At 45.7% G+C, this 15,962-nt stretch overlaps 3 protein-coding genes across 3 annotated transcripts; 2 read left to right on the top strand and 1 right to left on the bottom strand.

The window, feature by feature from the left end:
* Positions 1–2,063: 2,063 nt before the first annotated feature.
* On the top strand, positions 2,064–3,002 carry LAJ45_05378 (uncharacterized protein; the record flags this gene model as incomplete). The annotated part of the gene is made up of 6 exons (XM_046114949.1): positions 2,064–2,177; positions 2,229–2,245; positions 2,322–2,352; positions 2,415–2,596; positions 2,662–2,768; positions 2,974–3,002. 6 exons carry the CDS (start codon positions 2,064–2,066, stop codon positions 3,000–3,002), a joined length of 480 nt encoding a protein of 159 aa, XP_045971986.1.
* Positions 3,003–5,226: 2,224 nt separating this feature from the next.
* LAJ45_05379 (uncharacterized protein) lies at positions 5,227–5,580 on the top strand (the record flags this gene model as incomplete). The annotated part of the gene is made up of 2 exons (XM_046114950.1): positions 5,227–5,282; positions 5,349–5,580. 2 exons carry the CDS (start codon positions 5,227–5,229, stop codon positions 5,578–5,580), a joined length of 288 nt encoding a protein of 95 aa, XP_045971987.1.
* Positions 5,581–10,380: 4,800 nt separating this feature from the next.
* LAJ45_05380 (uncharacterized protein) lies at positions 10,381–11,214 on the bottom strand (the record flags this gene model as incomplete). The annotated part of the gene is made up of 1 exon (XM_046114951.1): positions 10,381–11,214. The coding sequence occupies one exon, from the start codon at positions 11,212–11,214 to the stop codon at positions 10,381–10,383; it is 834 nt and encodes a 277-aa protein (XP_045971988.1).
* Positions 11,215–15,962: the final 4,748 nt, after the last annotated feature.

Here is a 15,962-nt window from a genome sequence, read left to right on the forward strand (position 1 = left end):
TCTCTTGTCCAATGGGATCTCTCGGGGCGAACACCGGGTCTCACGACAACACTTTTTGCTAAACTTCCTTCCTACTTCGACCCCAGAGATATTCGAGGACGGTATAGTTCGTGGTGATCATAAGAATGAGAAAATGCTTTCTTAAGCAGATGAAATTACACATTCATGCAACGCTCTTCGTCGGGCCGAAAGAATCTCGCGCTGATAAGTTGGTAGAAGGTTTTTCGATAGCCACTGTTCCAGGAACCAGGATCGTATCATATCCAATCACCCATCGGACCGAACAGGAAAGGCTCGGTTCACTACGCACTGCGCTGCACACTGAAGGAATCGAGCGAGCAACAAAGGGGCTCGTTCGTCCTGCCCTGTCTGCTTACGTTTCCCGGAGCAAGGCCACCAAGATGGAAGGTGTGGGGATGCGAATCCAGAACTATTTTACCGTGACCGTTAGGGGCAGAATTTGTTTGACTTAGTGTGTTTCACGAGGAGAGAACTAATTAGCTAAGCTCAACGGTCTGGCGAGCCTTGATCTAGAGATGAAGACTTGACTGAAGAATTAAGGGCCTACCTATGACAGTGCAGAGACAAAGCATCATACCACTCCGAGAAACAAATCTTCGGCAATCGAATTGAACACCACAGACTGATTGACATCGGGGCCTTGAGCTTGATGAAGATCTGGTATATTGATGCAAATGAAAAGACACGACATCCAGGTGTCTATGTCGCACGCAAAAAACGTTCCGGACCCTGTGTGAGAAATATTGCGTGATTTTTTCAACGTCGACACGGGACAAAGGAAGAAATACGTAGGATCTACAATAATGATGCCTATGGAGCACATGGTTCCCTATGACGATTTGGAAGAAGTCTCATCTCTCTGGAGCTTCTCATATGTACACATGAGTGGTGGGCATCTCGTCCAAACTTCAAAGCTCCGAAACAAAGACTCGCACACGCTTTATCCACTGGTTCGTGAAGTTTCTCTGCTGTGAAGCATAGGTCGTCTGGTGACCCACCAGCCATTTGCAATTGTATGATCACAAATCGACCAACAGAATGTATGTTTCGCGCGTTAAAAACAGTAAACTCAATAAAACTACTGGTCAATTGGAAATCCACTGCTATTTTGTGCACGGTCTAGTAAATTCTATCATCAATTACTATCTCCACACTCTACAGATTCTATTGATAATTGATATCGGCTCCCTAAATTAGCTCTTCAGATCTTTATAGTCGCCGTTTACCTCGGTGGTGCGTTGAGCACCTTTTGGGCTCGAGATCCGCACTTGAGAAGTTAAGCTCCGGAATTTCCTGGGTAACATGAAACGGCACTAGCTACACGTTGGCCAGAGAAGAGAGAGCCCCAACTACATATCTTGGGCTCACTTTGACGAACATCGGTAGTATTTGGCGCGCACGTGTAAGGGTTACTACATGCACAATGTCATACTGAACTGAACTGATCAACAGTACATACAGATACTTCCCTTACTTCAGTGGTTATCCGTGTGCGCGATACTTGCAATGCTATAGGGCTACTTTCTTTTTATATCCCTACTATTTACTTGAAACTCGGCGCGCGCACTGGCAATTACCGTACATATAACGTCACTATAAAGTCCTTCTGGAAAAGGAGAAGAAGCGGATGCGGGCCCGTAATGAAGAATCCTAAACCGCCCTCGGCGAGTTAAAAATAGGGTAGGTTTGGGATAGATCTTGCGATATAATGTTGCGCGATAGTGGTGTGGTTTGGACATGAAATATCACTTGTTTGAAGAGCGCACGTGCGAATTTGACTTGTCGACCTGGTTTTCGAGGGGATAAGTCCTGCATTGCATATCTACTGTTCCTGGTACAGTCAACTGGAAAACACCTGCGGCCGAGCTGCATTTGGTTGAAAAGCACAAATTTGTGCAGGTATGTTTTCTGGCGTGCAAAGCTTGTCAAAAGATCTGGAATTGGCCGTCTCTGGAAGTTGCTGACAACCACACATCACATTCAGATTTTTTAGTTATTTCCACACCCAAATTCCATCAAATGTGGAGAAATACACACATACTATGCATGACGTAGGCCTGTGCTTCTACATCTTCCTTCGCTTGGGTAAAGGAACCCGTGGTGACCGAAGAGCTAATTGGATTGGAACCCACTACCACCGCTACCACCGCTACCCAGTAAATCCACCGCTTCCTTGCAAGGGAACATTGATTGTTAACGCACCCCAGGTTATAATCTTCTTTCGGTATATGTACTATCTAGGGCGAGTAGATAGGGTTGCATATATTAGCTCATGGATATTGGAGCGGCATCATATGCAGGTTGAGCCATGGGTCATGGATCCTACATAGAGTACATCACCACCCACGGTACCACTCGCTGCTCGTATTGATATAGTATTGCACTTTCAACAGTCCAAGAAAATATGCCTCTTGAACCCCATCCCTTACTTTGAGGCTCGGAAGTTCAAATTGAATATTCAATATCCTACATATGCTCGAGAAGCAAGGGCGGGCCGGGGAGGGGGAGGTGAAGGCGAGTGGGCCGTTTATTCGGCTCGGTACGGCTACAACAGGCCAATAAAAGCGCGAACTCGGTACGTACTGCGAATTTAGTTAAGCGGCGTTGCGAATACTCTACTGACTGGGCCGAGGCCAGCAGATTATGTGAGATGATAGATGATAGGCCAATATACCTGAGGAGACAAACAAACACAACAAACAATCTTCAAAAGAAGTTGCGGGGAGCGTCAGCACTTGAAATGACAGGTAACGGCCGCCCCTCCAATTGGCCAGAACATCCCTGACCCTGCCCTACTGCCCTGCTTATCCTTCCCCTGCCGCGCGGATGTGGCGCCATCAGCAATATTGCGGCTGAGGATGAGCATGACAGCTGATTTCTACATGTATCCCTCCCGGGGCCATCAGTAGTAACGTGCTGATGCTGCTATATATACACACTCGCTCTTACCAGACAAAATTATCTCAATTCTTGCCACTTGACGAGTAAACTAGCAGAGATACCTAGGTGGGGTGGGAGATAGATAAAGTCCTCCCGCGGCCGGCGGCCGAGCCCCTCATATGGGGGGAAATTGCGCTTTGTTAAATGGGGAATCTTTCGGGAAGGTTGGATTGGATGATGCGGTAAATGAGCTCTTGCACCAAAAACACACCGCGCGGGAAATCGGCAATACACTATACCGTATCGTGTTATTGAGGATTCGTATATAGTGGGAGGGAGTTACTGTATTGACGGTACGGTAACCTAATATCATGGGCAGATAGGTACATCTGGGGGGAAGGGGGGGATCGGTATGGTAGCTTTTCCGGAACGACGATGCAGTACCTAATGCATGCCGTGGATCGTACTGTGTTTACTTTAGCGGCGCACAATTCTCCGTAGCTTCGCTGCTGGCTGGGAAAGATGGAGAGGAGATTAGAGGTGTCCGGAATAACGGGTTTCGGGTTGAGTATCAGGTGAGTGGTAGATTTAGGTGGCTTGTGCGTAACTGTACGCGTGCGTGCACGTGTTGGTGGCATTTCGGTTCACAATTCAGGATATTGACACATACATGCGTCCAGACGTACGTGCGGTGGCAACCTGATCAGACCGAGACTTCATGAAGGGAAGTGGCAATGTTCTTTCGAAGCTTGGAGTTGGCTAATTGGGTAGTCTCATTTACAGCGCAGCGAGCCCAAGACGCTGGGTACGAGTCTTTAGTTGAGATATAGCTGTGATTTACCAAGTACCATATAGCGGGAACACCAGCATCAATGGTAACGTCTCGCACTGGATTTAGGTAGCGTAACACGGCGTTTTTGCTGGCGCGATCATTGCTCTTACCATGAGGATGCTGTACCTCGATATGTCTCATGTTCAAACTATTCGTACCCTGAACTGTGCAGCGTGGTCGGTGATGTCGACGGTAGAGCTAGAGGTACAGCTGCACGAAAGCAGTTACCCAGTCAGCTCATTCTATTCATCATATACATTCCTTGGACAGCCATTTTCTCGTACCCTACCTAGACTGTGCGTTTTCGGCGCTGGGGCTGCGACAGAAGGCTTGCGAAGGCCGGTGGCTAGCTCCGTCGCTTGAGTAGTCATTTCCCTAGAGTCCTCTCCCCTCAAGTAGCCATCTCGTAAGAGAAACCGAGAATACCTACAGGCAATCTTCTCTGCTACGTTTCACCTCTATGTATCCATGTAACCGTTTTAGCATGAAGAATACGGTACACATGCGGTGATGTGTACCGTCTGCACAGCCCATCACTCGGCCTCGCCACCCCTAACCCACTGCACCACACCTCACTTCCCATCTTACTCACTCTCACTCACCCGCCGTCTTACTCGCTCCCCCACAACATCACTCCGTTCACTGCCATACTCTAGAAAAGTTCATCCGATGGCTACGCACCACTACGTTTCATCTCGCGCCAGAATTTCTTTTTTTCTCTCCCAGTACGAGCACTTTCCCGATCTGAAAAGAGAAAAAAAAGCGCAGCGGAAGTAGCCGCACCATTGTAGAAATATGGGAGGAGTCCTATTGGCTTGCCCATCCACAGAAACCCTGTTTTTAGACCCCTGTTTCTACCTCTCGCTGTACTCTAGTGAAGAGATCACCACCATCTGCAGGGCGGATAGATCGACAGTGTAGGTAAGATGGGGAGAAAAAGCAAAGAGATGACAGCCAGTGACAGGTGGTGTGGTGCATGTGGGGGCCGTGGGCCGGTCGGTCGGTCCTATTGCAGTGTGCCTATGTTGGCGATTTGCTTTGTTCGGTGGTCGTCCGATCGGCCCTGTTAATATGAGTGCGTGCAACACAAAATCGGGGCGAAAGCTCTGTACAGTAATGGCACATGTGGGTGGTTGAAAAACTGAGTTTTTTGATATTGCACGCCGGGTGACTAATTTTCAGAGACACCGCGTATCACTCGCGGTCGCCTATCGTGAAATAAGTAGCTCAGGGTCTTTAAGATCGTCGCTGCGGGTTCAGAAGGGCGGCGCGCCATGAGCCGGATATCCGGCTTCTGGTATTGACGTTGATATCGCGCGACGGGCGTTTATTTTCGAATTTGAAAGACGTAATGAAGCCCGACATCAGTTATCACTCGGTATATTCGATGTGAATGCAGATGTGGGGGGGTTTTTTTTTTGTTTAATTCTGCAGATGTGGGGGCATTCTCATGAGTGGTATTGCATATGCATTAGCGTTGATAATATAAAATTATGAACCTCGCCTGGAACAGAATATTACAAGAGCCTTTTCTATATACTAACCTCCGGTAAGTTGGCTACATATAAGCATATTCCAATAACTTGATATGATATCGACCCGTGGAGGCTATCAGCACGCTGCACCATATCTTAGGCTTGTACCAGCACCGAGTATCACTCGATTCCGCCCAAGTAGTGATGGATACGAGACGAGACGAGACGAAACGTGACGAGACGAAACGTGACGAGACGAAACGTGACGAGACGAAACGTGACGAGACGAAACGTGACGAGACCCTCAACTCGTCTTGCAGTACCCCTCAGATCAAGCCCAGAAAACCTGAGACAAGGGAAAAGTCGTGGTAGTCTCGAGAATTTGTAAAAAGAATGTGATTCTTGATGGTTTTAATTTATGTTAGGATCGTTAAAGCAGATGCCCGAATTATTAATCTCAATGTAGAGATGATGCTGAAAATACATATATACCTGTGGTGAGGGTCAAAAGTGTCTCAAGACTCCTGGGTTTTGAATTATCTTATCTCGCTCACCGCTCAGACTCACCTTATCTTACTCCATATCTCGAGACAGCTTATCTCATTCCCATATCTATACCCAGTCTACTGCCGACATTGATGGAGCGCAGAGCTCGCTGAGTACGTAGGGATATCTGTTTGTAAACCTAGGATGGAGTATAGGATTTGGATACTTTTGACAGGCGGATGTGGATTAGTTGTGATATTGTTTGCACGCGCAATAAGTACATACATACATACGCGTATTTCTTTCGAGACCGCATATGTATGTATCCTGGACGCACCGCTGCAAACAATTAATGAATTATCAATCAATCAATGAATTATCCTGGATGCACCAGATATCACTCACTATCTGACATTGATTTAGAACCATGACTTGACTGGTTTATGGAATCCTGGATGTTCTGCGTGTGGTATCTAGAAGCTAAATCCGATCAAGAACTCGTGGGAGGGGAGGATAACTAAGAAACAAAATTCGAGAACTTAATTGTAGATATGTAGAGCTCATTAAAGTTTCAGCAAAGCAGGACCGGTGTTAGGAGACTCACAGGGTTTGTTGGGGGGCTTTTCTATGAACAAATTTGAGTATAATTAGGAGCGAGAGTTCAAGTTTATTTTGATTGTGTGAGTCTCGGACCCCTGGGTTTGAAATAGAAAGATGTCACGGTTAAATGAAGTATTTGATGAGACAGGTTGCTAGTTTCATAAGGCAGGTTATGAGGATACACGAGTCAGTCTGAACCGAGCTTTGGACTTCAATTGAGAGCGAACTTTCCCATTAGGTTGCCCACTCTGGTGGAAGTTTGGGTTAGAAAAAGATCGAGAAGTGAATTAAACGATTAATGGATATGGGAGGGTATTATATTAGCTAGATATAGAGCTACAGATTGAATGGGATAATATAGGGATATGGCGTGTTTGAACACGGTTTTGCCATCGTTTTAAAAGCCACACATTAAAAAACGTTGCTGGGGTGTGGCTTCTGAGTCTAGGAGGATATACATGGCCATAAAAGTGCCGCGCGATATCGAGCAGTTTATTCTATTATAATTAACCAATCAACAAAGTCTTCATAAAGTTTTCATAAAGTTTTCATTTACTTTGAAACTTCAATAACTATATCCAACAAGCGTGATCTGACTGAACCGAGTGATATTTCATGGTTTAGGTTGGTGTTCTACCGTGAATAGACTGGTGATATCGAAGAAAACATAGAATAAACCTCCGAAGTTTGTTGTTTATGGAAGGCTAGTTGGTCACAGTCAATATATCTCGTAGAGGTGAGTGTGTATAAGGAAATTATCCCCACCCCCCAGCTCCCCGCTAAAATCTGGTCCTATGATTATTTATGTTAACTGTTCTTCAAACTTGTTCTTCTAGTTTTCAGGGTCATCCGTACGTACACTGTAACTAGCACAAGCTCCGGATCCGGCGATTACAAGATCACGAGTCAAGGTTGAAATGAAAGCTTTGGCTCCACAGGCCTCCTTCACAACCCCGTAGAAGTGCATCATGTCTTGCGCCGGGTATGTGCCTCAAAGCAGCCCAAAGAATACTGGTCTTAACTCTTAAGGCCTTATCCTTACCACGGGCTCAAACATCGTATTTGAATAATCGAATAGTACCGAGGACCAAGAAGGATTGTTACCGGGGAGTAACATGTAATGATGGGCACAAGACAATTTTGTCTCAAGACTTAGGGCCAGACAAGGGGAAACCAAGGAGGTTCGTGAGACAAGACACCTCAATTGCAAGACGCAATTTTCAGATTTTCATTTTTTTCACTGCCGTGCTAATTAAAACATCATGCGAGGACCAAGGTCGAGATCTTCATCGGCCTAATCAGCCAACGCATCTTCTCCTCCTGGCAAAGCTCTCGATATCTATGAGACAGTGAATCCAGACCATTGCGAGACTTCTACGTGATGGTCTTGTGCTCCTCACTGTAATCCAAGGCGAGGGATTCGCCCCCACCGCAAAAGAGGGACGTAAGCCAGTCCTCCCGAGTACACAACTTTATCAGCCAGCTCAGCCCTCAATTGGTGGTAGCTGCATGAGCGTTGTGTGGGTATTACCTACTTACCTCTAGCTCCCAGGAGTAGAAAAGGTCTTGTCTTATGTCCTCCTCCACCAAGAGAGATCGATCTTAGGCACGGGGGCTGAGACGTAGATAGATCGTATGGTCTTCCCAAATTGAGATTTAGGTAGGGCTATGCAGTTGGCAGCACTGGCAATGATTAGTATGGTCCACGCCTGTATGTATAGGGTTAGGGTTGTGACGTGAAAGTAGAATATTCTGCCAGAACGCAACGCAACAACCAGCAAAAAGGAAATCTGACAAGCATCAATTTCTACACAACCACTAGATATGAGAAACAAGTAGAAATAGGTAGGTAGACTATGTCAAAGGCAAAGATTCTCATGGTTCTGTCGGGGTGGGGTGTTTGGGAGCATTCGCTTAATTTTTTTCTAGTATCTTAAAACAGTAGGTTTCAACCAACTTGGTGTAGAGACTCCTACTGGCTAAAGGAACTTCTGAGAAATATAATATACACCCTTTAGAACATTCTGCATCAGTAGGGGAAGCTTTTGGGTAGATTGGTTGGCTGATTTGGAATTGTTAGGTCCGAGCCCATAAGTCATATATTATCACTAAAACCAAAAAACAATCTGCGGGTAAGCATATACGTATCCTGAATCCTTACTCGATCAATGTTGCACGCTCTCATGCGGGAAGGGCAAATTCGAATGAAAGATTGGCTAGAGATTGATTCAGACGGAATAATTGATAAAGATTTGTTACTAGCGTCAGCCACTACCTTGGCCTACATAGGGGGGTGCAACGTTTATTGACAGACGAGGTTAGAGAAATCCGATTACCTATTCTTCAAGCTGTCATCCAAAATACTAACCTTTTTCGTGAGGCCGATCAAAATTGTGGCTTTTTCTTGATGTTTTGAATCTGAGTCAACGTACCTCCTCCACCAACCGCCCCTGTGGCTTTAATTACGCCCCCCACAAAGAAAAAGAAAAAAAGAAAAAGGGACAGCCTATGATCAAAGTTTTAACACAGCTTGGCACCAGGTATTGGTGCATTCCGATCATTCACCCATTTTCAATATTACATCCCTCTATCTTAGATCCTGTTAATATCATCATGCGAAAAAAGAAAAAAAAAACATTGATTACAAGTGGTGGATATGTACATGTAATTACATGTAGACAAAAAGGCCGAAGAGCAATTTTAACTTACGAACTACTACTTGAGTTAGGTGACATAATGCATCAGATAAATCCATAATTATCTCATACCTATATCTGGCTAGTACCTTCAAGTTCCCTATCGATATATCGGGATTTAGTATTTTTTTTAAATCATAGTTTTATTGCTTTCTGGGTACAAGAATATCGCATGCAGCTAACGCTATGGCGTGTATCGGGATTTAGTTATGCGCTGTAAAGATATATACCGGCTGCGTTTGGCGTATTTTCCATCCATATAGTTTAAATTGATCGTACTGTCACCCTTCTCTCAGTGTTCCTTGGAGATACATGCATCTTCATCAGCGATCAGCAGGGGATGGCTGTCCGGTTACCTCTTACTGCAAAGTGAGAGGTTACGGGTTCGAATCGCGTGTCCCTCACCCCCGCTACCCATCTTGCCGGTGGGGCTGGGTTTTGGAAGTTTTCCTCGGTCACTTACTCAAACGAGGACAGAGGTAGCCCCTTGAACGTTGCCATAGCCTCACGGTTGCATGCGGGTATAAGAGATTATCATTATTATTACCGGGGATCAGCGGTTGTGCCGAGTGAGAGCTGATGATCCACCGTTCGCCGCCTAAGTGACCAATATTATAAGCTCATAATCAGTTAAATACCACAGCCGGTTTAATCCTATAGCTCATTTATTATAACAACAGTGTATATGTAGGACTGCAAGAGGAAGGCTAGATATCTAATAAGGAGAGGATTATATAGATTTTTACTTTCAATCATTGGTGTGCAGCGGTACGTTTCTTTAGCATCCACGTGCCCACCACCACTACTACCACTACCAAGGCTACATGTAAATTTAGCCAAGTGACTAGATTAGTACTAAACCGATCCAGTACTAGTAGGCTTAATTATTCTCAATTACATGTAGTAACAAATAGTAGGCCTACTAATAAACATGCACACACAAGGCGAATATCAGGAATGCTATGTTATTTTTCCAGACTCCCAACCAAAAAATACAAGTAACAAAAGAAAGAATAACTCAAAGGTAACTACTTAATTATAACCAACAAAAAAAGCTACCAAATAAAACTAAATAAATCCAATAAAGGTCATCGGTACCCCCGCCATTTACTTACAATTCCAAATCCAGCTGTGAAGGAAAGGAAGGAAAAAAGAACAATGAAACCTAAACAATAAGAGATAACAATAATATCACATAAGACCCAGCACTGTAAAAACGAGAAACAAAAAAGAAAAAGCCAAACCATGGTACTACAAAGGAAACAACTAAGAATAAAAAAAGTAAACAAAATCCTCAGCTTCCCAGTTGCAACTGCAAGCTCGGGCAAACGCAGCCAAACCAAACACCAAAAAAGCCCGCAACCACACAACCACACAATACCCTGCCGCCTTATTGCTCATCCTGCATATCTCCCGCCGGCGCCCTCGCACCAAGCATCCAATCCTCCATCGCCAACCACCTACTCCAGAGACTCTCTGCGCCCTCAATCTCCGCATTCTCCACCGCACTCAGAGGGATCAGATACGGCACGGCCTCATCGATGACCTCATCGTACTGCTTCTTCACGCTCTTCCACCCGCCGCTCTTTGCCGCGAACATGTAGTTTCTCCTCTCCTGCTCATGTAACGGCCCCACACCGCTCTCCCAATCGTCGCCAAACCACCCATGCAGGATCGCAGCAGCGTCGAAGCCCGTCGCGACCAGCCGGCGCATATACGGGTGCAATGACACCCACCCAAATTGTGAAATCGTCGGGTGGATCGGAAAGCTGCCCGTGTTACGGTACTGCGGCGGCCGCGACGACGACGGCATGTGTGGTTGGATTGACACGGCGCCCTGCATCACGGGAGCCCGCTGAAAGGGAAGCTTGATATTTATGAATGCCGCGAGGGCCTGGCAGGGGTAACTGTGCTGCGCGACTTCAAGAAAGTACCGCTGGCACGATTGGTATTTCGGGTACCAGTGGATGACGTCAAACTGGAGTGCCTCCTCTTTTCCTCCTGGTCCTCCTCCCCCGCCGCTACCGCTTCCCGTAGGGGAGGGGCCAGAGCCAGAGTTGCTACCAGCGTTTGAGAAAGGATCCGTGGTGGAGCCGCTGCTATTGGTACCTGTGGGAGTGGAAGCGGAGTGGAAATACTGGCTCCCCCCACTCGACCCATTCGAAGATGAAGGGCCGTTGTTGAACGCGAAAGAAGCTGTGCGCGTGTTGTAGTTATCGGCCATGTTGGAATTTATTTACTGTCAATTGATATACGAAGCTTGTACTTTGCAATTGAGATGATGTGAGGAGTGTATATGGATTTGACTGGTGGTTATGTCGCGATGCCGTTTGTAGTTCGGGGATCTCCGCACACCCTGCGTTCCGCAGAGCCGCTAGGTATATGTTTTTGCTTTTTCGAAGGAGCTGCAGGTGGTGCAGGCGCTGTAGGACTAGGTAGGCAGGAGGTACCAGGTATCCACGGGAGGGCTTCGGGTTTGTCGGCGAAGAAAGCAACAACAGCCAACTCGGACGAAAGAGGGATATATGATCTTCACCAAGTAATACTAGTAGTACTAGCAGTAATACTAGCAATAGCTGTGGCAGTAGCACTAGCAGTAGGAGCGGTAGTAGTGGTAGTATCGTAGTGATAGTGAATTGTAGTAGTAGTACCAGTAGTAACGTAGACCCGTAATCGTTGAATACTCAACTAATAAAGGTGATCAAAACAGTAGCATGAAAGCAACTTTAATAGGGCAGAATCGATGGTATTCTAAGTAGCTTGCAAATCAATCTCAAGATCATGCAGCCTGAGTGACCTTTTCCCAGACTACTTATAGAGGTATGTAGCAGAACAGAGGAGGAGGAGGAGAAGGAGAAGGGGAGGTAGGTCAAGCACGAGTACTCACTCACTCACTCACCTCCCTCCCAAATAAGTTGTTGGACCCTTCGATCCGTTCGGCAGCAGCTCAGTCCCCCACCCATCCGTACCCATATGTCAAGACCAAGATCGAGCTCCCCCTACTAAACTAAGCGGCCCCACACGGCGTTGGGAATGGCAGTAGGGAAAGAAAGAGAGAAGGAAAAAAGAACGAAAGGGAGGGAAAAAAAGAAAGAAAAAAAAAAGCTAGCTTAGACAACAGACGTACGCGCTGATCATCTCAGCGCAGCACGGCTATCGGTTTCAGTCACCTCTGGTAGGCAAGTGGCGAGCGACGGGAGGAAAAAGCAATCGAGGGGGAAGCTGGGGAGGATGAGGTTGATGTTGAGGAGGGGGTGGGTTAGGGGGGGTACGGGTGCTCCCGCGCTGGTGCCGGTGTGGTGGGGAATACAGACCCAAGTGCACGGCTACTTTCTTTATGGCGTATGTACGTGCATGTATGTACTCACGACCAGCAACAAGAACCCGAATATGCAGCTGCAAGTCTTTGGTGTATTTTTGACTTCTACTCCAATGGAAATTGCAGATTAGGACGTGCATTTTCGGGTTCTTGTTGCTGGTCGCGAGTAGTAGGTGGATACATAATCTAGTACTCTACCGTGTACACATGCTCCAGGTATTTCGATTCGATATCCACAGTTATGGTGGATTACAAAAAAGAAAAGAGGAAGGAGGGAATAGTAGATATCATCTCGAACCCGTACCCTCAAGCTGAGTGGTGATTGCATTGCGCCCCATGTCTAGCCTGTCCATCGCATTAACAGATGGTCTTCTCCCATCGATCCACACAGCTAGACTCCCATCGTGGAATTGATTCCATAACGTGAGGAAGCTCAAGTAGCAGTGCTCATGAATGGCTGGCGGGGACCGTGAAATTGAAAGAGGAACAGGAACATCATTCCGCCTATACCTAGGGAATATGTAGGTACATATACTCAAGATGAGTTGAAATATACACTGCACACAGCTACATACATACATACATCTATATATTGTGCATGGCAGGACATGTACTGTAGCCCCCAGATGAAGTCAATCTGCCAAACAGTTACCCAACTGAGAGAGATTCACATCTACGTTGTGGAGAAGAACGGCAATCTCCAACCTAAACAAAACAAAACAAAACAAAAATGAAAGAAAGAGGATTGGGCATAAAAGCCACCCGATTGACAGATCAAGAGTCTTTGACACGATCGAAACGGGTATGGACATGAGTTAACCGAACGGGGGCGCATAAATCAAACTCAATAACAAATAAGCATCTCCAGGTACCTGGAGGACATACTGTACTCGCATATCAAGTATGTATTTGCGCAACCAGCAAAACACACACAGAATCCAGAGAGCTTTCCCATCTCCCCTGAAATTATGTGTCTTCTATCTAGACACCTGAAAGACTCTACAGGCCACTTTTAGGCCATATCTACAAAGAACAAGCCCTGAAGGTGAAATGTGTCTAAAAGGGTCACCTTTACCAGTATCTCAATTGGGCCAAGAATTTGAAGCATGGACCTCCTTTATCAAAATTATACTATACTTGGTCGTTGATATTTTGGTTTAGGTGTGGGGCTTTTTATAAGTTGTTGAAAACCTCGATTTTTGGTTTTGCTGGTTGGGCAAATACATAATTGACGTGCGAGTACATATTACCGAAACAGGTACTCGGCTTTTTTTCATACCCTCGTTTGGTTACTAGCCACGGGCAAATTCAAAGGTTTCGCCGACGAAACCGCCCCGATGGATAGGAATGTAGAGTGGGATATATTATCGGGACGTAAGGGGGGTTGCCTAACTAACTAAAGTGCCCAACTTTGAGACCCACATACGGGAGTTGAAAGTATATCGGAACCTTTTTTTTTTTTTTACCTTTATGTTTGATACCATGGCCAGGTCCGGGATAGCTAGCTACATACAGCAGATATCGATACTTATGGCCTGGCGGGGGAGCTGTCAATCTTGAGATCGCGAAGGGCCCACACACACACACCCCCCCAAAAAAAAAAAAAAAAAAAAACTATACCCACGGAATGGCGGGGGGAATCGGCGACCTGTTGATTTCTCCTGATAACTACACGCGTAGCAAAGTCTCTATTATCGAAGACAATAATATCTTTCCTTTACTTTTCAACGTCATGCCTACTTTGAAGCTTGTAGACACTTACACAGCCTCCACCAGAACTCCAGATGTGTCCATATGTACACCTTAAAGTAACAATAAAACGTAACTTAAGTACGTACAGAACATCAAATCGAACATTCGATCCACATAACTAGCGGTTACGATATCTCTTACCAAGCCCTCCTGGATCCCTTGTATCTCCGGCCCGCCCCGGCTCTAAGGCTCCCGAACGTCTGGCCGGCCATGTGTGCAGGGGGGAAAAAAATAAAAAAATAGAGTTCACCAGCTTGTACCACACACTCCCAGAATATCTATCCGATATCAATGAATATGCCTGTCCTTGGGTCCTGGACCATGGGGTAAGAGGATAACACAAGGAAATAAAATCAACAGAGACCAGGAGTAAGGTCGACCTGGTTGAAGGGAGGCTTAACTGCATACATGTACATACATGTACTCTAGATGAGGGATGGGATGAGATGTTCGTCCTATTGTGTACATGCATACATGTACTCTTAGCTCCACTGCTTGTACTCTATATCTAAACGGTCAGTTACTACATGTAGTAAACTGAAGGGGCAGAACGTCTATTAAACATAAGTAATCAATTACACCTACATGTAGGTAAAACAAGTAGATCTAAAAGCAAGCAAGTCAGCTCGGGCACGTGGGTAATCTTAACCTGCCTCGATAGTCGAAAAATAAAAAATAAAAAACCGTCCCGGCCATCGGAATCATAAATGAAGGTATATGTGTCCGGGGTAGAGCTATATGTAGCCAGGACGTGTGAACCTACATAGTTAGCTCTCGTTCCCGAGTGAGTATGATTACATCTTTAACGCCTGTCTGAACGTCTCTTTTGCTCAAACTGGGAACGATAAACGATAACGATTACCGTGCATACACGCGCCTGCAGCGTTTGCTATTAGGCTTCTCTTCCTTTGAGGAGGGTGGTGGGCAGTGGTTTTTCGGAGGGGGTCCAGACATGCATAAGGGTGAAAACCCTATACGTATTTCCCTGCATCTAAAATGCAGATATTCTTTTCTTCATAGGTATCGAGGTTCGCCCCCCCACACGAATCTCGATCTCCTCGACTTTTGAATCCTGGTACAGTGCCGCCAATTTTAACTTCTATCATGGGAAGATTCGATCTCACCCACGGCTGTACTATGCTAAGTAGTAAATAGATGCAACACATATTTATTAATACCCCGATTTGTCGGACCATGGAGTTGGGCAACTGAATCTCTCAAAGGTCACCGGTGATCACCATTGGATATTCGGACGCTCGGAAGCTTATTTTCCTTTTTCTTCACGCACCTTGATATCTTCTTTGGATCACCAAACCTATCCTGGTGGGGTCCTGTTTATAGGGAATCGTTTCACGCGTGAAGCTGAGGAGCCCGACAATAGGAAGAGAAGAAATGAGGCAGAGTATGTAAAACCCTCTATCGTATATACGTACTGCGGCAGTTAGGTAGCAAGCTAGACCTAGAAAGTTAACTATGTGCCTTATAGCCAGGGATCTCGAGAGAGCAAAAACTGAGACAGGCGAAAGAGAGAACATAGCTCTTTTCATGATATCAAGCTTGCGACGTAGGTATCGAACAATTAAGGAAAAACTGCAGTCTGATTAATGCCAGTGTTTAAGCCACAAACATATTTCATCATGAACTTTTTTAAACATTTGGTCACCATGTTTTGACACACCTAGACCCTGTCAAAAAAGATTTGGAAGCATATTTCAGCACAGCCGTACGACGTTCAGCTGAAAAAGGAGCTTTGACAGATATGTTGTGGTGGTGGCAAATATCGTGGCGCCCGCCAAATTTAACCCTGTCAACTCCGGGTCTTGGAGGGATTGAGAGGGACTATATTCGGAAATACTACATGTAGCTTCTGCGGAAATCTCATACTCATATATCAGTAAAAG

Source organism: Morchella importuna (genome assembly GCF_003444635.1).
Source record: "Morchella importuna strain M04M26 chromosome Unknown Morimp01GS014, whole genome shotgun sequence".
Lineage (NCBI taxonomy): Eukaryota > Fungi > Ascomycota > Pezizomycetes > Pezizales > Morchellaceae > Morchella > Morchella importuna.